Raw genomic sequence first — 26,443 nt, 5'->3', positions numbered from 1 at the left:
AGCATATCTGGAATGGCAGCTTGGATGTCGCATAGCAGGAAGCCTTGGCAGGAGGAAGGGAGAAAGGTGCCCATCGGATGGTAATATCTGGAAGATTTTGTGGCGAATGAAGCATTAAGGGTGAGTTAGAGCCCAGGTACATTAAGTCTAGTGGCAAGAATTTTCTTCAGCCCCTTCCTCCCAATAGTGACAGGAAACGTTTATATGTATAATTGAGAGACAAGGGTAATGTGAAAAAATATATAGATTTATATATAAACACAGTTAAGTCACATACATAATTTCTTTGCAATGAAATTCCCAGCTAGGTATATACTATAGTGTTATAAAAATTTGCATCATTTATTCTTCTGATTTCAAATTAATATCTTTCTTTCCAAAACTAATGAAATGCAGGAATGTGTATATGCTAGAGAAAATATTTTTCTATTTGTTTTCATCTTTTTACATAGCAAGATGTATATTGTTGGTAATTTAGTTTATATTTCCCGGATGTATTTCTCTGTGTACAGTACTATATAAGTAAGTTTACATGAATATACTTATTCTTCCAAAATTTACTCACAATATGTATACATACTATGTATACATATGTTATATGTGTATGCTTATGTGTATATGCATATGTAAATATATATACCCATACATACATGCATATATAATTGTTTTTGTATTTGTTTAATCTTTATATGTTTGTGATTCATAGTTGTTATTTCAATTTTTTAATAGACTTTAAATGATGCTCTTTTACTAATCAGTTATATTTATATAATATAATATTAAATATTTGGCTATAAAATATGTTCCAAACACTTTCCCAATAATTCGCATTCCTTTATATGTGACATTTCTGTTTGGGAGACATGGACTTTTTCTAACTTTCCTTCAATTTCTCTAATTAAGTTTGTGACAGAGTTAAACGCTTTTCTTGGGTCACGTATATCGTTTTGGTTGTCCTAGTGTCAATGCCACGCTGATAGGGTACTCAAACAGCCCTCTCCCCCATGTCTTGATCTTGAAGGGGATGTAGATGAAATCTACTCCCTTGAGCCTGGAGGCCTGGATATGAGGCTACAGAGATTGAACTGTCCTGAGGAATTTGTGTAGGGCTCAGGTTGAAACAGAGGAAATTAACCTCTATGGAGGGAAGGAAATGATCATTTATGGAATTATTTTAGGCCAGAGGCACTTTACATGGTGTCTCCTATAAGCAAACAAGTATTCAAATATTTTACCCAATATTCACCAATGTAGAATTTGGTCTAAAGCTCTTTTCCATTTTGCCCTGAAGCCATCAAGGCTTTGAATCTAGAATTCCTAGTGGACTAGTATTTGATGCAACCCTATGCTCATTTTTTTCTGTCATAGCTGTGTTATTTTTAAATTTTAAAAATCCATGAAAATTAAAGCAATTTCTGTACTGTCAAAAGAAAAAAAATTAAAAGTTTGAAAAGCTTGGAGACAACATTTCAAACAGTATTACAGATTTTGTGCTCATGTGCAAGAACAAACAGGATTTCTGTTAATCAGCAGAGAAAGGAACAAAAGATGACCACAAATAATTCAATTCATCTAAAAATAAAAATGCTTCTTCAGTAAAGATCTGGAAAGATGCCAAACCATTAACTGAAGAAGCAAAAATCGAAAGATCTCATAATAAATGAAAAAAATCAATTTGCATAAAATTGCTTATGAAATTGAATTTTTATTTATTTATTTATTTGTTTGTTTATTTATTTATTTTTGCACCTTGCAGCATGCGGGATCTTAGTTCCCCAAGCAGGGATCGAACCTGTGTCCCCTGCATTGGCAGCGCAGAGTCTTAACCACTGGACCGCCAGGGAAGTCCCTGTAATGGCAAAATTTAAAAAGAATATGTACAGAACTGCATAACTACACAAATGTTTTAAGTTAGGTATTCACATCACCTAAAGAGAAACACATCTGGAAAATGTGCACCAATCCTTTTACATTGGATATCTTGGGTATCTATGAGTCATGGTAAGGGGATCACGTAGATGGAAGGTGCAGAATGATTTTTATTTTCTAAGTATACATTTTTAACGTTTAAGATTCTGTGATTAGGCTAATCTGTCAAGAGGAACACTTGAAAGGATCTAATAATCGACTAACAAAAAAAGTTCACGTATATTTACCATGTTATCAAAGAGTTCACATGATACTGTTTCATAAAAAGTCAGAATTTTCAACTTTTGACTTGACAGTGTATCTGTGTATTCATATGCATTTCTGTCTTACATTTCCCTCACCTCAGATGTTCACACTCTCATGTGCAGATTTTTCTTCACCTCTCTCAGGCATTGGACTTCAGGGCATAGAGATCTAGGAAGGGAAGGAGGGCAAGTGGTGGAAAATTCCAGAAGATATTGGAAAATTCCACAAAGTTCTGGCTCATAAACTGGATCCCAGGCTCCTCCCTCCTTCCCTCTTTACAGATCCCTCTGATTTGAGACTTTCAGAGCTACAGTTGTGGTTCTAGCCACTAGGGGATATCTGCCTAAAGTGACTACATTTTTTTTAAAAAAGGAGAGGCTACGGGTTTTTGTTTGTTTGTTTGTTCTTTGTTCTCACTGTCATTACAGTGACCCACCAAACTCTGTTTGATATTTCCTTTATATTTTCAAGTGTCTTTTGTTGTTGTTTTGGTATTATCTCTCTGGAATGGGTTAGAATTAATTCTAGCCATTTGATTATTTTTAGACTATTCAGTTACTTTGTGTAAACTTCAGAAAATCCCCTATACTGCACCAAGAATTTAGTAAAGTTATGCATGGAGAAGTCATCTTCCATTCCATGGAGCTCAATTCCAGTCTCTGTTTCTCTAGGTAGCATCTGAATGACCCTGGACAAGCTCCAGCACCTCAGTAAGCCTCAGCAACCTTGGAAAGTTGGTGATTCTGATATCAGAGTCCCCTTGTGAGGAATTCATGAAAGAACAGAGGCAATGTAGCAAGTACAGAGTCTGGTCTACAGCTGGCACACAGAGTTATCTGGGTTTGCAGAATGAAGGAACACAATGTAGTGTAGCTGATCCAGAGTCTGGCATACAGAGCTCCCTGTGTTTGTAACCAGAAGTATCAAGGTCCCCTAAGCCTCCTGATTCCAGATGGCCTCCTCTGCAAGGGTGGTACAGTTGGAAAGAGTTCCCTGGGTGTTAGGTTGGTAGCAAACTCAGGGGGCAGTAATTACAGGACGTTAAGTCTCCTCTGGCTCCCAGGGCTCTCCTCCTCTGTGCCCTTGGGGAAGGGACTTCCTGTTAGGACTCCATCTTGTTTGTGTGGCTCTGACAAAGTGGTTTGGGGCTTGCACTCTCCTTCTTCGGAAGCCCTTCCTGATATTCTCCAAACCTCCAGCTCCAGACCCACAGATTCTCTTCACGAGCAGCCTGTGAGGAGGGTGGTGACAGATCACTGCCTTCAGGCCACCCCATGGGTGAGTTGATCAGCATGAGACCTTTTCCTCAGATCTCCATAGGGCAGGAGGGGTTCTGGGTTTCCTCCCTAACCCCAACCCACAGGACCCCAACCAGATGACCCCCCTTTAGAGAAGGGGTGGAGAAGGCCCAGGCTGACTAGTTTCCACTCTCTTGAGGAAATGGGTTCTGACACTCCCATCCTGATTCCACATGGAAAACCTCCCCTCCTATGGAAATGGCCATAGCTGAGGTGAATTTTTTCCCCTGGTTAGGGAAAAGGCCTGATTCATGTGACCTAGGGCTTGGAGAGTGGAAATGGTCCCCTAGGCGGGGGATGGGGTTAGTATAAGCTAATATTCTTTGGATTAATAATAGAGGTGGGAGAGGGGAAGAAAACCCACTATTACCCTTGAATCTTACTTTAACTAGGCAGGGTAAATTGTATTAGCCCAGAAAAGGTTCTTGAGGCTGGCTTTATTGCCCAACATATGATCTATTCTGGAATGTTTGAGGAGTAATTGTTATGTGAATTGTTCTATGTCAATTACATACATTTGTTAATTTATTTACGTCACATTTTAAAATCTCCTCCCTGTAGCTGAGTTTTTCTCTGCCACTTTACTGGTCACTCAGTGAGCTGTGTTAAAATTTCCCACTGTGACTGTGGATTTCTCCATTTGCTGTTTATTTCTGTCGGTATTTGCTTTGCATATTTTGGCTTTGTCTTAAGACATGCATACAAACTCAGAATTTTGTATTAATATCTTGTTATTGCAATGCACCTGTTATCATAAGGAAATCTCCCTCTTTCTCTTGTAATGTTTTTTTCTTTAAAGTGTACCTTTTCTTTTACTAATGTGGTTATACCAGCTTTCTTTAGGTTAATGTGGAGAAGGTATACATTTTGCCATTTTTTAATTTTCAGACTTTCCTGATGATTAAATTTTGCATGTGTCTCTTTTAAGGAGCATTTGATGGAAGGTTTCTTGTCCAGTCTGATAATATCTGTCTTTCTATTTGGAATATTTAGCCTGAAACTTTTTAGGTAAAAATAGATGTAATTTGGTTTATGTATATCATGTTACTGTATATTTATTTTTGCCTCTTCTAAGTTCCTTTTCCTTTCCTTTCCTTTGAAAGGGTTAATATTTTATAACTGTTAAATTGTCACCTCATGTGGCTATCTAGTTAAACATTCTTTTGCCATTCTGGTGGTGCTTGCCCTTAAGATTACAATGTACATTTTTGCCTTGTCACTGTCTCATATTAGTTAATTATCTCTTTAGAACTCCTCAGACAATTATGGGACCTTGAGACACTTTGATTCCATATATTCCCTCCAAATTTATTGTCATGCATTTTCATTCTCTATATATTTAAATCCCCAGAAGAAATTACTATCATTGTGTTATATAATCAACACCCATTTAAATTTGCCTACGTATTCACAAATGTCCTTAGTCTTTCTTTCCTGTATCTATGCGCCTCCACGTGGGAGGATATTTCTTCTGCCCAAGAAAGAGCTTATAATATTTCTTTTAGTTTGAGTCTTCTGGTCACAAATTTTCCAAGTTTTTGTTACAGGATGATGAAATGAATGCCTTTTCTTTAAGAATGTTTTTCTTTAAAGCATACTTTTTCTCCAGTTACAATAATACTGTTACACTGAGTTGATATCTTGTTACTTTTGGAAACTTCTCAACCAAGATCTCTTCAAATACCACTTCTCCACTGTTCCCTCCCATTCTTTCCGGGACTCACATTAACCATGTGTTAGGTATGTTCACTGCATCTCCTTTAATTATCTCCCCCTCGCTTTTGGTATTCTCCATGTTATGTCTCTCCAGGCTCCATTCTGGATCTTTTCATCAGATTTATCTTTCATATCTCTAATTCTTCCATCAGGCAGGGAGATCACCTTTGACACTTGAACCAACACACCAGGCTAGATTTCAGGGTAGGTTTTATTGTCCCCCTAGAGAAGAGCAGAGAAGAGAAAGTTAGAGATGAAAAGCCACTTGTCCCAGGTCACATAACCTGATCCAAGCAGAGCAGGGACTAACATCACAGACTAAACCCTGGGTCCAGACACTTTCCTCTGTGCTTGTTTTCTTCTTGGCTGTGAATGCTGCCTACCTCTCATTTCCTGAGAAGCAGAAACACAGTGAAGTCTCTCAGCCTTTTTTTTTCTTCCTAACTATGATCATTTCCTATTTAGATTTTAAAGTTGGTGGTGTTTCTTCATTAGCCGTGATATTTACCCAGGAATTTTTCTGGTACTGAGAACATTGATGTAATATTCTCAATTTCAGGGTACAATAAGCAAGTAACCTCCTTACAAAGAAGAGCCGGATGCTGGCGTATTTACCAAAGGAGGTATAACAATTGGTCTGAACAAGTCAGGTCTGGTATTCATCCTTCATCCCAGCAGCAGCAAGATAGAGAATCACTAAGAAGTGATGCTCACGTGGACATCCAAGCAAGATAGTAAGTGACGAGGCAGCATGGCTGACCAGTATCAACCAGTGAAAAACAAAACCTTGTAGTTAAATATGTCATTCTTCTCTCTAACCTGGAAGAGTGAGGAATGATGGGATCAGGTTAACGGTTGAGCAGTCTTTATTGTAGCTCTGCTATCATTGGCGAAAATGTAGGGAAGACTTCCCAAGACTATACGGACCACTTTCTTCTCTCCACTTCCCCACAGTGCTCCCTATGCCATTCCATCCTGTCATCGGAGAGGCAATTTTCAGGAACAAGACGAAACCCATGTTAGCAAGGAGACAGAGCAAAAGCCTCCAGAGAGAAGAATGGAGAGAAGCAGGCAGGATGAGACCTTGGGGAGCTGGTTCAAGATCAGAGTGAGTGTGCTGGCTAAATGGACCTAACATGTAGAAGAAGATGACAGAGAGAGTCATGTTGGGCGCGTGTAGAGATGCTGGGAACTTTCCTCTCGTGGCAGTGGAGTTGGTAATCTGTCTTGTTATTCCTAGGAGTTAACTTCCTAGATCACGTGAGGGCAGGTTCAGAGAAGCAATATAAAGGGAGCAGACTGACTGCAGGGAGCATGGGAGAGGCTGTCTAAAAGCAAAGGAGGAAACTACTGCCAAGGAGATGGAGCAACTCCACACCAGAAGACACAGTTTGGCTCAAGCTGAGTGCGGGAGGAGGTTGAGTCTCTGGGGTCCTCGTCAGAGGGGCGGGCCAAGTCTGCCTTAGGTAGGATCTCTTAGAACTTTATAAAAGTAAGCACATGTGAAAGATATGAAGTCGATTATTTCAGGAAAAGTATTTAAATGGAAAGAAAGGGTATTTAGGAAGTCCATGTCTGGTGTAAAAGTTAGCGATAACAGATATTGTCCTATCTTAAGAAAGTACCTAAAGCCTGAAAAAAGGTCCTAAAGCAAGACACAGCTGGGTCTTATCTTAACCTTGGATTCCATTGTATCACTTTTCTTTCCCCAATTATTTCTTTGGCTCCTAGATTCCCTTCGGTATTAAATATGATGAGAAGTGGCTGCTGAATTTGATTCAGAAGCAATGCAGTGTCCCCTTCACCCCAGTCGAAGTAAGAGAGGACATTGAGGCCGATGAGAGGAAACGGGGTAGATGGCAGGCCCAGATGAGAAATGGCTCTGGTCTCATACTGTGCTTCTCTTGTCACTCTCCCTACAGTTTCACTATGAGAAAATGCAGGCCCAGTTCTTCGTTGAGAATGCCAACATTGCCTTCGCACTGAAGAATGTCAACGGCAAGATTTACAATGAGGCTAATGAAAGGGTATGTATCAAGGGCATGAGCAGGGCTAGCTGGGGGCAAGAGGGCAGGACAGGGGCATGGTCTTGCTTGATCCCAGGGCTCAGATTTCCTGGAGCTTACCCAGCCCCTCTTGTGTTCTCAACAGATATCTATCTTTGTTGATCCCTGTGATGCACCCCACTCTGTGCTGAAGGAGCTGAGGTCAGAAAAGGTGGAGCAGATAAAGGTAATGCAGACTCAACACAACCTGTGCACTCACAGCCAGACCCACCTATTGCCCCCGATCACCACCTCAGACTCAGAGCCCCTGAACCCCATCCCTAACTCTGCAGCTGCCCGTGAAGGAACAATATGATGCCTCCCAGCAATCTCTTGACATCCAGAGAGTCCGCTCTGACCCTGGTATGGCTACAGCAGTAATTGTAGAGCAGGTGAGGGCAGAGGGGTCTAGCTGGAAAGGGATACTCAGGAATGGTAACTCGGGGAGGGGTTGGTGCTGGAGCTGTACCAGCCAGGAGCCTCTCAGTCCCCGTTTCCCTCCTCCTGTCTTCCTGGAGACTTGATGACCCGTGATACTGGAATGGCACAAAACCCTAGAACTGGCATGGCCGCCTCCCTGCAGATCCATCCAGGGAATATGCCCAAGGTGAGGACCTTAGACCCAATGTTGGGGCAGGTGGTGATGGTGGGAGAGATTAGGTAGAAGAGGCAGATTTGTCTCAGGTATCCCCTGCTGGGGTCCTCACTCTAACTCTTTCCTCATCATAGCTTTTGGCCTTGGACCTGAGCAATAAGAAACCCTACCAGCTGCACAGCCTGTCCAACACTATGCCGAATGCTTCCAACACCAAGAACTTGAACCTCTCCAACACTGAGGTGAGGTGTGGTACCCAGATCCGTCTTTGAAGGGAAAGTGGGAAGGCGCATGTGGTGGTGACAGAGGAAGGGAAATGGATTTGTAGGAAAAGGAAGCGACTAGGGGTGCACGGCCATTCTGGCTCTGTTTCTCTGGCCCATGTGGTTCCTCCTCATAATCACAGGTGGAGTCTGCAGGGGAGATGGACAAGGGTGAGCGGCTGGAGCCAGAAGGGATGTGTGCAGACAGAAACCCCCTGTGCACCACCTTCCCTGATATGTCAACCAACATAAGGTCAGATGCATCCTCTGTTACCCGGTGGCAGCCTGAGCTACTCCCGAAAGTGCCCGTTTGCAAGGGGCAGCTGACGTGGACCTCAGGGAGGACTACAGGCCCTATGCTCTCCTCTCTGCATCACAAAGCTGCCAAAGTTTCAACCAGCACCCAGTGGGCCCCCAGCCCAACATGTGCATATTTTACATTCTTACGTGCTGTGTCTGAGCCATTCTGGGGCAGGTGAAGAGCTGCAAATGGGGCGCCATTTCCCCTTTCTCCTCTCTTCTTCCCTTACCCTCACCACGGGAAAGCTTCTTTCCCTTCCCTTTGTTTTCTCTCTCTCCCTTGTGTCTAGGCCCATATGTCTCTCTCATCTATCCCCTCGTACCTTCACTCCCTTTCTGTCTTCATCCCCCTCCATCTCCCTCCCTGAGCCCCACCTCACTCACCTCCCTGCCCCAGCACCCTGGGCCATCCAAGGGGGAAGTCCAGGTCTTGGTCCAGGTCTTGGCAGAGTGCTGGACCGCCAGTGAGGTAGCAGAGCCTCGGGCACACACCCCATTCCCTCTTCTCTCCACAGCCTTCAGTGGGGCTCTGGAGGCAGGAAGGGAGGGGAAGGAAGCCCTGCAGCATGGGTTTGAAATGCTGGTCCCTGTGGCACTGGAGAAGAGAGTCCAGGCAGTCTGCGGGGGAGCTACCCAGGGGAAGGAGAGGAAGGGAGGGAGGGAGGGAGGGCCTGCCCTCCCTCTGTGTCAGTCGATGGGGGACGTGTTCAGGGCCCTGGAAGCCTGGGACGCTGTGGTGTGGGTGTACTTGCTCCCATGAGGAAGAGGGTCACCGCCACAGTTTCACTGACTTTTCTGTTTTGTCTTGATTTTGGCAGCTCCATCCTGGAATTGTTCCCCAAGTTACTAACCTTGGTAAGTGTATTCCTTGTTCACTGACTCCTCTAACTGGCACTGACAGCACCCACATACTACTCTGCACCCCATTAGGTCTTGCCCCAGTTACAGTTTTGAAACTGACCCTTCAAAGTCCTGGGCGGAGGGGGATGGTACAGTCCCTGTGGGAGCCTGACAAACGCTCTGGATCTTCTTCAAGCACATACTTCATAGGCTTTGGGGAATCCACGGTGATGATCCAAACTGTAGTCCTGCCCCTGGAATTTCCAGGGCCCTTTCACCACTCACCTCTGACCCTCACCCTCTCTTGGGCCCATCCTTTTCCCTGATCATCCAGCACCACCTCCTGGTCTGCACTGCTGACATTCTCTTCTCTTCCCCAGGATGACCAGGAGACATCCCCACTGGCTAAGTGTGGTTTTGAAGCCTGCAAGCGCTTACCAACCTGCAAGGTGAGGATGGAGGATCAAGCCGGGTTTTAAGTGGTGCCTGAGAAGGGGGTGTCAGCCATGGTCCTGAGGACTGTTTTGATTCCAGGGAAGCTACTTTGGATCTGATGAGCTGAAGAACCTAGTCCTGAAATTCCTGAAGCAGTAAGTATCTCTGGGAAGCTGAGCAAGGGGGGCAGGTCTAGGACAGGTGAGGCCACCTGAGCACAGGTCTGCTCAGGGGAGTTTTCAAGTCTCATTTGAGGTCCAGACCACAGAGATAGACTGTCTTCATTGCTCCTCCTTAGGTACTACTTGATCTATGACTATGGAGACAGACAGGTTCTCGCGGGTGCTTATCACGAGGAGGCCTGCTTCTCCCTGACGATTCCCTTCCACCCCAAGGACCCAGCCCCGTGAGTATCACAGTACAGCCTCTGCTCCCGGGCCATGTGGCTCCCCAGCAGACACAGGCCAGCTCCTGCAAACACCCACCACCCACTGTTGCTCTTTGTCTCCTAGAAGCAGCTTGTGCGAGTATTTCAAGGACAGCAGGAATATGAAGAATCTCAAGGACCCCTGTGAGTGTGTGATGGGAAGACTGGGTGGGAAAGGGCGGTGAAGGGGTCAATCATAGGGCCCAGGGCGTGGCAGCCCCTGACCTTCGCTCACTTCCCCTCCCCTCACAGACCTGCGGGTCCAGCTGCTGAAGCACACAAAACGTGTCATTGTGCACACCCTCTGTGTGTTGCCCAAGACTCAGCATGCCTTCAGCTCCTTCGTGGTGGACACGTGGTTCCAGACGGTGAGCGCCTGCTTCCTCCCTCGCGTGGGCCCAGGAAGCCGCAGGTGGGTGGGAGGTGGAGGTGGTGACTGGGCGCCTGGGCTCTTCCCTTTCAGGAAACGATGCTCTGCTTCTCTGTCAGTGGGGTGTTCAAGGAAGGTGAGTGTGTGTAGACCCCCAGCGCAGATGCCCCACTGCTGCCTCCCCCTGGCCAGGCTCACTCCCAGAACCACCTAGCTTCCCTGACCCCTTCCCTTACTTTCCCTTCCCTTCCCTTCCCTTCCCTGCATTCCACCCCTCCCCTCCCCACCTGCCCTCCCCCACCTCCCCTCCCCTCCTCTCCCCTCCCCTTCCCCACTGTGTTCTCCTGCCCTCAGGCTTCCCACAGACAACCCAGGTCTGAGCTGTGTCCATGTCTGTCTGCCCTGCACACCCTGGGCGTTGGGGACACAGGCTGTGGATTTTGGTGGCTCTCATCCCAGATACTTCCTCTGAGAACTTGGGCCATTACTTAAGGTCTCAGTTTCCTCATTTGCAAAATGGGGTAGTAGTATCCACCTCTTGGGCGGCTGTGAAAAATGCATCCCGTGAACTTGTGTAGTGGTCGTCAGGGGCCCTGTCACTGGGTGCAGACTGCTCCTATAGTTGCCCTCCCCATTCCCGACACCCTGGCCCCCGTGAACAATTGCCCTCTCAGCATGAGTGTCCAGTCACACCCTGACTGGGGACCGCCATGTGAGCATGTACAGCACGTGTGGCTCTAAGGGGTACTGTTGTTTGTTTGCTGTTGAAGTGGAAGGAAGTTCTCAGGGCTGTGTGCGTGCCTTCACCCGGACCTTCATCGCTACCCCTGCCCACTACGCCAGGTGAGAGCCCTATAGTGGGTGGGAATGCCCATCCCCACCTGGGCTCAGGTGCGTGGGAATGTGGTGGCAAAGACCTTAGGTTTACTCAGTATTGTGGAAAGCCAGCAGGGAGATCCCAGGAGCAGTGTAGCCTAGTGGTTAGGAAGAGCGTGGGCTCTGGAATCAGCCTATGCGTTCACTCCTTGACCCAACACTCACTCACTGTGTGACCTTGGTCAATTCCCATGACCTCTGTGTGACTCAGTGTCTTCTTCTGAGAATGGGGATCAGACTGTCCACCCCTTGCACTGTGGTAAAGGGTAAATGCGAAATTGCCCCTGGGTTGGGGATGAACCTATAAATCAAGTGAAGGTGGTAGACAGTCTCTCCAAAGGTGGGCTCTGTAGGGAGGGGCAGAGGTACCAGTCAAGGAACCTGGGAGACAGACACAGGAGGGACGTGGAAGGAATCTGGTTGCTGAGTGCCAGTGGGAGCAGAGTCAGTTTTGGGGGTGTGGGTGTGCATCCACCAGTTGTCTGAGGGCCCATTTTTCCTTCAGTCTGTGCATCGTGAATGACGAGCTGTTTGTGAGGGATGCCGACCCCAGCGAGACCCAGAGTGTGTTCTCCATCCCACTGTCTACACCCACCTCCAGCTCCATGCACCCCTCTCCCAGCAGCAGCAGGACATCATGCAGGCATCCTCCACCCCATCTGAGGTGAACCTCTAGTGGTCTCAGAAGTGAGTGCTGGGGTTGCATGGGGATAGGAGGGAGCTGGGAGGAGTAGAGGAGTGATTAATGGGAATTTTCAGGTAATTATTTTAAATCTATTTTTTCTTACAAACGTTTATTTGTGAGAAATACCCTAATTTCATACTAATACATTTCCATGTATTATAAAATACAGGTATCCTATCTTATATACTGTTTTGAAACTTCTTTTATTATTAGTGCCAGCATAGTTTCTTCTCGGTATATGTGACGCTACATTATTCTTTCTAAGATCAATATATTAAACAATTGAATTCCAGGAAGCCATAAGCTATTATTGATAGGCATTTAGCTTTTCGCCTCTTTTTCAGCATTACATGCAGTGGCATCTGCTCATTCTGGTACATACATGTTGGTAAACTTGAAGGCTTGCTCTTGTAGCATAGATGTAGCAGTGAAGTTGTGTGGTCAAGTGTCTCCAGTTTGGTCCTAAGGGAGGTCATCTATCCTCCCCCACTAGAGGCGCTTTCAGTACAATGACTAGACTATACCAGAACTAAAAATTTCTTTACTCATCAAAAAGTGAATTCTGAGAATTCAGAGATAAGAAGAAATAGACGTCTAGGGTTTCAGGAAGGTGAAGGTGGACAGAAGTCAGGTGCCCGGGGGTTGACACTCACGGCTGCTGGCTCTGCTGACATCCCAATTCTTTCTCTTTACTTTCTTCAGTCCAAGGGCAAAATTCCACATGTGACCCTCATCCACTGACCTGGGATCTTGAGAACAAAACTCTGCAAATGAGCCTTTAGATGTCATTTTCATCCTCATCATATTTGTCACCTCTCTTCTCTTAACTGAAGCCATATCCATGACTAAGCTTGCAGTCCAGCTAATCAGGAAGCCATTGTTTACCGTGTAGGCCTGCCCGTTGTTTTATATTTTTCCAACGCATGATCCTTGTTTATCTTTATATTAAAGAGTAACATTGCACATTGTATATTGTGTGTCTTGGATTGCTCTTCCCCTGACCCAACCATGAGTTAGTGGGGCCAGGACCAAAAGGTCCCATCTCCCACATCATCCTTGGCAGTCTCTAGCATTTATATCCGACCTACACAGTGCTTGAAAATTATAGAGTAAGGACTCCATTCCTGGACAACCCACAAACAAGATCAAAAACTGTTTCATCACCACACGTTTCCCTCATGTTAGCCTTTATAGCCACACCCACCTTCTTCCTGATCCCACATCCCTAAACTCTGTCAAACACTATTATAATTTCCTAAATGTCATAGAAATGGAATCAAATAGTACACTACCGTTAGGAATGGATTTCTTTCACTCAGCATAATTCTCCTGAGATCCATCCAAGTTGTAAAGTGTGTCTATCGTCTGTTCCTTTTTATTGCTGAATAGGATTCCACGGTGTGAATGTACCACAGTTTGCTTACCCATTCCCCCGCTGAAAGACATCTGGGCTATTTCCACTTTTTAACTATTGTGAGTAAAACTGTGATGAACTCCATGTAAAGGTTTTTGTGTAAACATAAATTTTCATTTCTGTGGGTAAATTGCCCAGAGTGCAACTGCTGTATCATTTGGTAATCTCATGTTTCGTTTTGAAAAACCTGCCAAATTGTTTTCCAGACGGCCTGTACCATTTTGCATTCCCTTTGGCAATGTGTGAGTGACTCAGTTTATCCAGTGTTGCCTGCATTTGGTTTTGTCACTGTTTTTTTCAGCCATTCTGATAGGTGGGTTTAACATTTCATTGTGCCTTTAATTTGCATTTGCATGATGGCTAAAGATGTTGAATAGCTTTTCCTAAGCCTGTTTGCCCTCTGTTCATGTCTTTCATCCATTTTATAACTGGATTAAGAGGCAAGAAGTTACCTCTAGAGAGCTGCCCTGGCTCTGGCTAACAGGCAGAGTAAGAGAATGTGAGGCCCCTCGAGACTCACTTTTCTTGACAGGGAGGGCAGAAGTGGGGCTGAAGCTATTAAATGTTCCTTAAATTAGGACTGAACTTGGACATGGAACAGGAGTAAAAGGTGGGGGCATCTCTGGGTCCATCTGTGGAGATCTGGATAGGGCAGAAGAAGAAGGGGCATATGGGGTAGAGGAAAAACAGTGGAAGGAGGGAGATACGGGGAGATGCCTTCTAAATGACGCTAGATTCATCACTCTCAGCCTGCTCAATGGAGTGCAAAAAACTATTCTCCTAGACGTGTGGTTTTCAACTCTGGATATCCATTAGGATCCCCTCTAATGCTCAGATTCAACCAACTGAATCAGAGCCTCTAGGGATAAGCCCAGTCATCAGTATCTTTAAGGTTCACCTCAGTTGTTTCTAATGAGCTGTCAAACTTGAAAACCTTATCTGATGGTGTATTAGGTTGCTATGGCTGCCATAACAAGACACCACAGACTGAGTAGCTTAAACAACAGAAATTTATTTCTCACAGTTTTAACGGTTGGAAGTCCAAGATCCAGGTGTCCACAGGTTTGTTTTCTTCTGAGGCCTCTCTCCTTGGCTTGCAAATGGCCTTCTTCTTACTCCTTCTTCACATGGTTTTCCCTCTGTGCACACACCCTGGTATCTCTTTATGTGTCCTAAACTCCTCTTATAAGGAAACCAATCATATTGGATTAGTGTCTACCCTAATGGCCTCATTTTAATTTAATTACCTCTTTAAAGGTCCTATCTTCAAACACAGTCACATTCTGAGGTATTGGGGGTAAAGCTTCCACATATGAATTTGGGTAGGACACAGTCCAGTCCACAACAGATGGTATGAGAAATACCTGGGTCTGAGAAATTCATCTCCCTTTTAGCTACCTTCCTGGAACTACTATACAACACTTCTGCCATCACCTCAATAGGTAGAAGTTGGTCATGTGACCATTCTTGGCTGCAAAGGAGGCTATAAATGTGGTCTTTTACTGGAAATATCACTGTCCCAAATAAATTTAGGATTCTTTTATTAAGAAAGAAGGAGAATAGGTATAGAACATATGCTACACTTTCACACCCAAGGCAGCTAGAAGCACCACCTCAATTATCATGTCCTTTCTACCCAGTTTTCCAACCACAGTTTTCATGGGTTCAAACAAAACTGCTGCTTCAGAGACACCTGAGCTCACTCTCCCATCCTCCCAAATCCCATGTCCCAGACTATGCCTGAGTCCTCACAACTTAGCATGCTAAATCTACATCATTCACTCACTCAGTCATTCATTCAACAAATATTTATTGGTTACCAGTGATATGTGAGGCACTGTGATAGGCACTGGAGATAAATCAGAGAACCTGACAGACAGGGTCATGGTTCTCATGGAGCTCACATTCTACAGGGGTTGATACACTCAAGATTTAAGAGCCATTAAGAAAATAATATGGGAAAATGTGACAGAGAATGACTAGGGTGGGGAAGGCAAGGAAGGATTTTCTGAAGACGTAACTTAGATTTAATATTCAAATAACAAGAAGTACACAGTCAGCAGTGGGAAGATATAGGAGCTGAGCCCTCGAGGCAGAGGGAAGAGCAAGAGGAAAGGCCTTAAGATATGGGCAAGCTTGGCAGTTTTAGGGAACAGCTTGTATGCCAGTGTGTATTGGGAGGACAGTGTTAGAAAATGAGGTGAGAATGGTAGGAGGGGCCCAATAATAATGGTCCTGTGGGCCATGGGAAGGACTCTGGGTTTTGTTCTTATTATGATGGAGCCATTGGGTGCTTTCTGAAAGGAAGGGAATTATTATTATAATCTACCTTATTAAAGCTCATTCTGAATGTTCCTTGGAGGACAGACGGAAATAGAGCAACTGTAAGATCAAGAGACAAGATTAGGAGGCTACTACACACATGACAGTGAGAGGTTACAGTCTCGTAGACCACAGTCGTAGCAATGGAAGGGGTGAGATGGGGTTTGAAATGAGATGTATCTTGGAAGTACTGAACTTGTTGATGAAGTCCACGTTTGTGGTAAGGATAGAGAGGAATTAAGTGTGTCTCTTGGAATGTGGATTTTTGCAGCTGGGTTAGGGCGGTTTTCTTCGATGGGGAAATGAATGGAGGACCAGCTTTGGTACAATGCCAGGAAACTGACAGTTCTGTTTTGACCATGTCGTTTGTGGAGCCTATGAATAATCTGGGTGGGGAGCATGTGGTTGGATGTATAAGTCAGGAGATCCTGAGAATATTCTTGGCTGTGGCAAAAAAAAAAAAAACCCTAAACAAACAAAAAAACAAGCATGCAAGCAAGCAAACGAAAAACCCAACTGTACAGTTCAATCTGAAAATACAGGTTGATTCCACATATGAGCATGACACAGCTCTAGATTCTGGAAGGGATACAAAGACATATTAAACACCAACTTCACTGAGCTATAATTTGTGTTCAACATAATGCATCCATCTTTTTTTCTTTTTTCTTTTGGTTGTGCTGCGCGGCTTGCAGGATCTTAGTTCCCCAACTGGGGATCAAACTGGGCCCCTTGCAGTGAGAGCACCGAGTCCTAACCACTGGACTTAGCTGTAAGCCTAAGGCTCTGGCCTGCCAGGGGTTACAAACTGTCAGAGAAGAAAGATATATGTGTGGAATATAACTATAACTATCATTCATCCACTTATTCATTCACTCATGCACCTAGTGCATGTCAAGCTTAGTGCTAAGAAGGGAAGATAGGACCATGAACAATTTCAGACAATGTCTCTGTCTTCCTGAAGATTAGGAGTCGAAATAGTGGCTCTGGTTGCTAAATAGTAAGGGAGGTATTTGGTGAGATAATTGGGGCCCCAAAAGGTCTAACCCCAGTGCACAGACGCAACTCTTCCCCTTCTGCATGTCTCATTGACAATGCTGTGGCATGACCTAGAACATAGAGCTGTTAGAATAGAATGAGCCTGAATATTCTGTGCATAAATGGCTGAGGAAACGGCTTTCCAAACCTTCCACCCAGCAATCAGCCCTGATTATGTGCAGAAGTAGATCTCAATTTCATTTAATTCTCACAGTTGGAGTTGTATGACTAATTATTTTTTCTCTGTATCTAGTTAAGAAGCTGAGGTTAAGAAGGGTCAGGTATCTTGGAATCTTCCAATCCAAGAACATGGTATATCTCTCCATCTATTTGTATCATCTTTAATTTCTTTCATCAGTGTCTTATAATTTTCTGCATACAGGTCTTTTGTCTCCTTAGGTAGGTTTATTCCTAGATATTTTATTCTTTTTGTTGCAATGGTAAATGGAAGTGTTTTCTTGATTTCACTTTCAGATTTTTCATCATTACTGTATAGGAATGCCAGAGATTTCTGTGCATTAATTTTGTATCCTGCAACTTTACCAAATTCATTGATTAGCTCTAGTAGTTTTCTGGTAGCATCTTTAGGATTCTGTATGTATAGTATCATGTCATCTGCAAACAGTGACAGCTTTATTTCTTCTTTTCCGATTTGGATTCCTTTTATTTCCTTTTCTTCTCTGATTGCTGTGGCTAAAACTTCCAAAACTATGTTGAATAAGAGTGGTGAGAGTGGCCAACCTTGTCTTGTTCCTGAGCTTAGTGCAAATGCTTTCACGTTTTCACCATTGAGGATGATGTTGGCTGTGGGTTTGTCATATATGGCCTTTATTATGTTGAGGAAAGTTCCCTCTATGCTTATTTTCTGCAGGGTTTTTATCAGAAATGGGTGTTGAATTTTGTCAAAAGCTTTCTCTGCATCTACTGAGATGATCATATGGTTTTTCTCCTTCAATTTGTTAATATGGTTTATCATATTGATTGATTTGCATATATTGAAGAATCCTTGCATTCCTGGAATAAAGCCACTTGATTATAGTGTATGATCCTTTTAATGTGTTGTTGGATTCTTTTTGCTAGTATTTTATTGAGGATTTTTCATTTATGTTCATCAGTGATATTGGCCTGTAGTTTTCTTTCTTTGTGACATCCTTTTCTGGTTTTGGTATCAAGGTTATGGTGGCCTCGTAGAAAGAATTTGGGAGTGTTCTTCCCTCTGCTATATTTTGGAAGAGTTTGAGAAGTATAGGTGTTAGCTCTTCTTTAAATGTTTGATAGAATTGGCCTGTGAAGCCATCTGGTCCTGGCTTTTGTTTGTTGGAAGATTTTTTTTTTGGAAGATTTTTAATCACAGTTTCAATTTCAATGCTTGTGATTGGTCTGTTCATATTTTCTATTTCTTCCTGATTCAGTCTTGGAAGGTTGTGCATTTCTAAGAATTTGTCCATTTCTTCCAGGTTGTCCATTTTATTGGTATAGAGTTGCTTGTAGTAATCTCTCATGATCCTTTGTATTTCTGCAGTGTCCGTTGTTACTTCTCCTTTTTCATTTCTAATTCTATTGATCTGAGTCTATTCCCTTTTTTTCTTGATGAGTCTGCCTAATGGCTTACCTATTTTGTTTATCTTCTCAAAGAACCAGCTTTTAGTTTTATTGATCTTTGCTATTGTTTCCTTCATTTCTTTTTCATTTATTTCTGATCTGATTTTTATGATTTCTTTCCTTCTGCTAACTTTGGGGGTTTTTTGTTCCTCTTTCTCTAATTGCTTTAGGTGCAAGGTTAGGTTGTTTATTCAAGATGTTTCCTGTTTCTTAAGGTGGGCTTGTATTGCCATAAACTTCCCTCTTAGAACTGCTTTTGCCGCATCCCATAGGTTTTGGGTCGTCGTGTCTCCATTGTCATTTGTTTCTAGGTATTTTTTTGATTTCCTCTTTGATTTCTTCAGAGATCACTTCGTTATTAAGTAGTGTATTGTTTAGCCTCCATGTGTTTGTATTTTTTACAGATCTTTTCCTGTAATTGATATCTAGTCTCATGGCGTTGTGGTCAGAAAAGATACTTGATACAATTTCAATTTTCTTAAATTTACCAAGGCTTGCTTTGTGACCCAAGATATGATCTATCCTGGAGAATGTTCCATGAGCACTTGAGAAAAATGTGTATTCTGTTGTTTTTGGATGGAGTTTCCTATAAATATCAATTAAGTCCATCTTGTTTAATGTATCATTTAAAGCATGTGTTTCCTTATTTATTTTCATTTTGGATGATCTGTCCATTGGTGAAAGTGGGGTGTTAAAGTCACCTACTATGAATGTGTTACTGTCAATTTTCTGTTTTATGTTTGTTAGTATTTGCCTTCCAGGTCACTTATCCGTTCTTCTGCCTCAGTTATTCTGCTGTTGATCCCATCTAGAGTATTTTTCATTTCATTTATTGTGTTGTTCATCATTGTTTGTTTCATCTTTAGTTCTTCTAGGTCCTTGTTAAATGTTTCTTGCATTTTGCCTATTCTATTTCCAAAATTTTGGATCATCTTTACTATCATTTTTCTGAATTCTTTTTCAGGTAGACTGCCTATTTCCTCTTCATTTGTTAGGTCTGGTGGGTTTTTATCTTGCTCCTTCATCTGCGGTGTGTTTTTCTTTCTTCTCATTTTGCTTATCTTACTGTGTTTGGGGTCTCCTTTTTGCAGGCTGCAGGTTCCTAGTTCCCGTTGTTTTTGCTGTCTGTCCCCAGTGGCTAAAGTTGTTTCAGTGGGTCGTGTAGGCTTCCTGGTGGAGGGGACTAGTGCCTGTGTTCTGGTGGATGAGGCTGGATCTTGTCTCTCTGGTGAGCAGGTCCACATCTGGTGGTGTGTTTTGGGGTGTCTGTGGCCTTATTATGATTTTAGGCAGCCTCTCTGCTAATGGGTGGGGGTTGTGTTTCTGTTTTGCTAGTTGTTTGGCATAGGGTGTCCAGCACTGTAGCTTGCTGGTCGTTGAGTGAAGTTGGGTGCTGGTGTTGAGATGGAGATCTCTGGGAGATTTTCACCATTTGATATTATGTGGAGCTGGGAGGTCTCTTGTTGACCAGTGTCCTGAAGTTGGCTGGCTCTCCCACCTCAGAGGCACAGCACTGACTCCTGGCTGCAGCACCAATAGTCTTTCATCCACGTGGCTCAGAATAAAAGGGAGAAAAAGTAGAGAGAAAGAATTTGTTGAAGTAGGAAGAAAGAAGGTAAGAAAGGAGGGAAGGAAGGAAGGAAGGAAGGAAAAAAGAAAGAAAGAAAGAAAGAAGAAAAGGAAAGAAGGAAAGAAAGAAAGAAAGGGAGGGAGGGAGTGATGGTGGGAGGAAGCAAGGAAGGAAGGAAGGAGGGAAGGAAGGAAAAAAGTAAGAAAGAAAGAAGATAAAGTAAAATAAAATAAAATAAAGTTATTAAATTAAAAAATAATTTTTAAGAAAAAAATTTTTTAAAATGGACAGATATAACCTTAGGACAAATGGTGGAAGCAAAGCTATACAGACAAAATCTCACACATAAGCGTACACACACACACACTCACAAAAAGAGGAAAAGGGAAAAAAATCATAAATCTTGCTCTCAAAGTCCACCTCCTCAATTTGGGATGATTCGTTGTCTAAAGGAGGGAAGGAAGGAAGGAATGAAGGAAGCAAGGAAGGAAGGAAGGAAAGAAAGAAAGAAAGAAAGAAAAAGAAAGAAAGAAGATAAAGTAAAATAAAATAAAGTTATTAAAATTAATTATTAAGAAAAAATTTAAAAAAAAAATGGACGGGTAGAACCCTAGGACAAATGGTGGAAGCAAAGCTATACAGACAAAATCTCACACAGAAGCATACACATACACACTCACAAAAAGAGGAAAAGGGGAAAAAATCATAAATCTTGCTCTCAGAGACCACCTCCTCAATTTGGGATGATTCGTTGTCTACTCATGTATTCCACAGATGCAGGGTACATCAAGTTGATTGTGGAGCTTTAATCTGCTGCTTCTGAGGCTGCTGGGAGAGATTTCCCTTTCTCTTCTTTGTTCTCATAGCTCCCAGGGGCTCAGCTTTAGATTTGGCCCTGCCTCTGCGTGTAGGTCACCGGAGGGCGTCTGTTGTTTGCTCAGACAAGACAGGGATAAAGGAGCCGCTGATTCCGGGGCTCTGGCTTACTCAGGCCGGGGGAAGGGAGGGGCGCGGAGTGCGGGGCGAGCCTGCGGCGGCAGAGGCCGGCGTGACGTTGCACCTGCCTGAGGCCCGCCGTGCGTTCTTCTGGGGAAGTTGTCCCTGGATCCCGGGAACCTGGCAGTGGCGGGTTGCACAGGCTCCCCGGAAGGGAGGTGTGGATAGTGACCTGTGCTCGCACACAGGCCCCTTGATGGCGGCAGTGGCAGCCTTAGCGTCTCCCGCCCGTCTCTGGGGTCCGCGCTTTTAGCCGCAGCTCGCGCCCGTCTCTGGAGTTCCTTTAAGCAGCGCTCTCAATCCCCTCTCCTCGCGTACCAGGAAACAAAGAGGGAAGAAAAAGTCTCTTGCCTCTTTGGCAGCTCCAGACCTTTTCCCGGACTCCCTCCCGGCTAGTCGTGGTGCACTAACCCCTTCAGGCTGTGTTCACGCCGCCCACCCCAGTCCTCTCCCTGCGCTCTGACCAAAGCCCGAGCCTCAGCTCGCAGCCTCGCCCGCCCCGGCGGGTGAGCAGACAAGCCTCTCGAGCTGGTGAGTGCTGGTCAGCACCGGTCCTCTGTGCGGGAATCTCCCCGCTTTGCCCTCCGCACCCCTGTTGCTGTGCTCTCCTCCACAGCTTGGAAGCTCCCCCCTCTGCCACCTGCAGTATCCGCCTGCGAAGGGGCTTCCTAGTGTGTGGAAACCTTTCCTCCTTCACTGCTCCCTCCCACTGGTGCAGGTCCCGTCCCTATTCTTTTGTCTGTTTTTTCTTTTTTTCTTTTGCCCTATCCAGGTACGTGGGGGGTTTCTTGCCTTTTGGGAGGTCTGAGGTCTTCTGCCAGCATTCAGTAAGTGTTCTGTAGGAGTTGTTTCACGTGTAGATGTATTTCTGGTGTATCTGTGGGGAGGAAGGTGATCTCCGCATCTTACTCTTCCGCCATCTTCTCCTCGTCCCCCACCCCGTTCTTCTGTCTTTAAAGTGATCTGTCTGCCAACCTACTGAAGGTAAGGATTATCGAAGATATAGGGAGTGAGTCCTGCACTGAGCTGAGTCCTTTGACCTTGGAGCAGAATCATTTAATACCCAGGGAGTGGATGTGACAAAATGTAATTGGTGGTGTATAACAGTTTATGACATCTGGAAATTGTTGCCTTCTGAAAGATATTTTGGGAGGAGACCTTCAAGATGGCAGAGGAGTGAGATGTGGAGATCGCCTTCCTCCCCACAAATACATCAGAAATACATCTACATGTGGAATAAATCCTACAGAACACCTAATGAATGCTGGCAGAAGACCTCAGACTTCCCAAAAGGCAAGAAACTCCCCAGGCACCTGACCGTGTGGCTGACAGGGTCTCCAATACTTCCAGGTAGGTTTCTGGACCTGCTGTGGGCACTGTGAGGCCAGCTTAGACTCTGATCTGTCCTTACTCTGGCGTGTACTTCCCCCCAAATTCCACAGTTGCCCCCGAGGTCCACAGTCTCAATTGTGGGAACACTCATTGTCTATTCAGGTATTCCACAGATGCAGGATTTACCAAACTGATTGCGGGGATTTAATCTGCTGCTCTTGCGGCTGCACGGGGATATTTCCCTTTCTCTTCTTTGGTCTCACAGATCCTGGGGTTCAGTTTTGGTTTTGGCTCTGCCTCTGCATGTGGGCTGCCCTCAGGCGTCTGTTCCCCACTCAGGCAAGAGGGGGCGAAAGCAAGGGCTGATTAAGGCCCACCTGCTCACTAAGGCCAGAGAGAGGAAGGGATACAGCAGTCACAGTAAGAATGTGTGGGGAGTGCCTGCGGCAGCAGAGGCCAACAGGATGTTGCCACAGTGTGAGGTGCGCCATGCATTCTCCAGTGGAAGTTGGCCCCGGATTGCAGGATCCTCGGCAGTGGCAGGCTGCACAGGCTCCCAGGAAGTTGTGGGCAGTGACCCGTGCTTGCACACAGGATCCTTGTTGGCAGTGGCAGCAGTCGTGGTGTCCTCCTGTGGGGTCCGAGATAACAGCCGCGGCTCCCTCCCTCCTCTGGAGCTCACGTAGGCAGTGCCCTGCCATCTGTGGGCACATGGAGCAGGAAGTTCCTATGGTGGGCCCACCCCTCTCCTTGCATACCCCGCAACAATGGTCTCTTGCCTCTCTGGCAGGCCCAGGGGAGGTGTGGACAGTAACCTGTGCTTGCACACAGGATTCTTGGTGGCTGCAGCAGCAGCGTTAGCATTTCATACCCGTCTCTGGTGTCTGCACTGATAGCCGTGGCTCGCGCCTCTCTCTGGAGCTCATTTAGGCGGTGCTCTGAATCGCCTCTCCTTGCGCACCCCGAAACAATGGTCTCTTGCCTCTTCGGCAGATCCAGACATTTTGCTGGACTCCCTCCCGGCTAGCTGAGGTGCACTAGCCCCCTCAGGCTGTGTTCACACAGCCAACCCCAGTCCTCTCCCTGGGGTCTGACCTCCGAAGCCTGAACCTCAGCTTCCAGCCCCCGCCTGCCCCGGCGGGTGAGCAGACAAGCCTCTCGGGCTGGTGAGTGTTGGTTGGCACTGATCCTCTGTGCAGGAATCTCTCCGCTTTGCCCTCTGCACCCCTGTTGCTGTGCTCTCCTCTGTGGCTCTGAAGCTTCCCCACCACCAGCCCCCATCTCTGCCAGTGAACGGGCTTCCAAGTGTGTGGAAACTTTTCCTCCTTCACCGCTCCCTCCCAGAGGTGCAGGTCCCATCCCTATTCTTTTGTCTCTGTTTTTTCTTTTTTCTTTTGCCCTACAGAGGTACTTGGGGGAGTTTCTTGCCTTTTGGGAAGTCTGAGGTCTTCTGCCAGCGTTCAGTAAGTGTTCTGTAGGAGTTGTTCTACGTGTAGATGTATTTTTGATGCATTTGTGAGGAAGAAGGTGATCTCCAAGTGTTATTCCTCCTCCGTCTTGAAGGTCCCCCCGCCACCACTGAGAGCAATTTTAAAAGTAGATACACAGATTTCTTTTCTAGAGTTGCTAATTTAATAGGTCTGGGATGTAGCATGGGAGCCTGCATTTTGAAAAGTCACCCCACGCATTCCTAAAATCAGTTAAATTAGAGAAACCCTAACTGGGATAGATATAAAAACGGTTGCTTATTGGTCTGCCTGATGAACATTTCTTTTAATCTTAGTTCATGTGTTTTTAAACAACACAAACACTAGTAGCATAGAATATGAAACAGTTTAGAGTTTTACTTTCAATTCATGTAGAAAAATACATACCATATATTTATATGTTTTAATGAAATCACATGCTATATAGTCAGTCCTCTGTATCTGCAGGTTCTGCATCCTTGGACTCAACCAACTGCAGATAGAAAATATCCAGGGAAAAAAATTCCAGAAACTTCCAAAGAGCAAATCTTGAATTTGTCGCATTCCAGCAACTATTTACATAACATTTACATCTTATTCACAGCTATTTACTTACCATTTACATTGTATTAGTTATTATAAGTTATCTTGATGACATTTAAAGTATATGGGAGGATGTGCATAAGTTATATGGAAATACTACACTATTTTATATAAGGGACTTGGGCATCTGCAGAATTTAGTATCTGCGGGGGTCCTGGAACAAACTCCCTGCAAAGACAGCTGTATATGGTTCTTCCACTTGCTTTTTCCCCCCCTTTAAAAATATTCCTTGGATAATTATTCATGTCAGTAAACATACAAGTATTCATTCTTTTTTAAAAAAATGAGATAGAATTTACATATAACGTTGTTTAACTTTAAGGTGTACAACATGTTGATTTGATACATTTATATTTGGCAATATGATTACCACCATAGTTTTAGTTATAACCTCTATCACATCACATAATTATCATTTCTCTTTTGTGGTGAGTACATATAAGATCTAATCTCTCAGCAATTTTGAAGGATAATACCGTACTGTTGACATAGTCACTATGCTGTGCATTAGATTTCCAAAATTTATTCATTTACTGGATGCAAGCCTGTACCCTTTAACAACATCTCCCCAATTTCTCCACCCGTAGCCCCTGGTAACTATCATTCTACTCTCTGTTTCTACGAGTTTGGCTTTTTTAGAGTCCACCTATAAGTGATATCATACAGTATTTGTCTTTCTCTGTCTGGCTTATCTCACTAGGCACACATCCTTTGACAGACACTTAGGTTGTTTCCACATTTTGGTTATTGTGAATAATGCTGCAATAAACATGGGAGTGCAGATATCATTTTGACATTCTGTTTTCATTTCCTTTAGTTATATACCTAAAATGGGATTGCTGATGACATAGTAGTTATATTTTTAATTTTATGAGGAAAATCCATACTGATTTCCATAGTGGCTGAACCAAGTTACATTCCCACCAATAATGTACAAGTGATCCCTTTTCTCCACATTCTTGCCAAAACTTGCTATCTCTTGTCTTTTTTTTTTAAACATCTTTATTGGAGTATAATTGCTTTACAATGTTGTATTAGTTTCTGCTGTATAACAAAGTGAATCAGCTATATGTATACATATACCCCCATATCCCCTCCCTCTTGTGTCTCCCTCCCATGGCTCCACGGCATGTGGGATCTTCCCGGACCGGGGCATGAACCCATGTCCCCTGCATCGGCAGGCGGACTCTCAACCACTGTGCCACCAGGGAAGCCCCTCACAGTAGTCTCTTGATCTTATGCATTTCTGTAGTATCAGTTGTAATGTCTCCTCTTTTGTTTCTGATTTTATTTGGGTCTTCTCTCTCTCTCTCTCTCTCTCTCTCTCTTTTTTTTAGTCTAGGTAAAGGTTTGTCAATTTTGCTTCTGTTTTCAAAAATTAACTCTTAGTTTCATTGATTTTTTTCTATTGTTTTTCTCATCTCTGTGTCATTTACCTCTGCTCTGGTCTTTGTTATTTCCTTTCTTCTGCTAACTTTGGACTTACTTTGTTCTTCTTTTTTAGTTCCTTGAGATGTAAAGTTAGGTGATTTATTTGAGTTCTTTCTAGTTTCTTAATATATGCATACACTTCCCTCTCAAACTGCTTTTGCAGCATCTCACATGATTTCATATGCTGTGCTTCCTTTTTAATTTATTTTGAAATAGTTTTTCATTTTGCTTCTGATTTCTTCTTTGACCCATTGGTTGTTAAGGAATGTGTTGTATAATTTCCACATATCTGTGTGTCTTCCAGTTTTTCTCTTGTTCTTGATTTCTAGTTTCATAACACTGTGGTCAGAAAATATATTTGATATTATTTTTGGGTCAGCTTCTGCCTTGCCAAGTGTTAGCTTCTTCCTAAGGCTGATGGTTACCCCTGATGCAACTAGAAGGCTGCTTATGGTAACTGAGGGTACATTCTTCTCTGTTTCTGTCACTCAGGAGAAAAGGAAAAAACTTCTCTTCAAACCATGGAATATAAGGCCTTTTCAATCTGACTGGGCCATTTTAAGATTGTTGGCCACCCTCAACCAGTAACAGTTGTCAGAGAAATTCCAGATCCTGATAGGTTCAGAATAATTAGGACTTGCCCC

The 26,443-nt window shown here is 44.1% G+C and overlaps 1 protein-coding gene across 1 annotated transcript in view; it reads left to right on the top strand.

The window, feature by feature from the left end:
- NXF3 (nuclear RNA export factor 3) overlaps positions 1-22,985 on the top strand; it is a 34,537-nt gene extending 11,552 nt beyond the window's left edge. Inside the window, 19 exon segments of the mRNA XM_060002005.2 lie at positions 5,749-5,923; positions 6,144-6,297; positions 6,921-7,004; positions 7,112-7,216; positions 7,341-7,421; positions 7,528-7,597; positions 7,753-7,841; positions 8,236-8,345; positions 9,211-9,247; positions 9,613-9,681; positions 9,767-9,822; positions 9,966-10,073; positions 10,180-10,238; positions 10,347-10,462; positions 10,558-10,600; positions 11,235-11,307; positions 11,846-11,943; positions 11,946-12,027; positions 22,565-22,985. Of these exon segments, the coding sequence (XP_059857988.2) occupies positions 5,749-5,923; positions 6,144-6,297; positions 6,921-7,004; positions 7,112-7,216; positions 7,341-7,421; positions 7,528-7,597; positions 7,753-7,841; positions 8,236-8,345; positions 9,211-9,247; positions 9,613-9,681; positions 9,767-9,822; positions 9,966-10,073; positions 10,180-10,238; positions 10,347-10,462; positions 10,558-10,600; positions 11,235-11,307; positions 11,846-11,943; positions 11,946-12,027; positions 22,565-22,985 (2,030 nt within the window).
- Positions 22,986-26,443: the final 3,458 nt, after the last annotated feature.

This window comes from Delphinus delphis, chromosome X (assembly GCF_949987515.2).
Source record: "Delphinus delphis chromosome X, mDelDel1.2, whole genome shotgun sequence".
Taxonomy (NCBI): domain Eukaryota; kingdom Metazoa; phylum Chordata; class Mammalia; order Artiodactyla; family Delphinidae; genus Delphinus; species Delphinus delphis.
The sequence above is the reverse complement of the archived record's forward strand: the minus strand, read 5'-3'. Positions and strand labels throughout refer to the sequence as shown.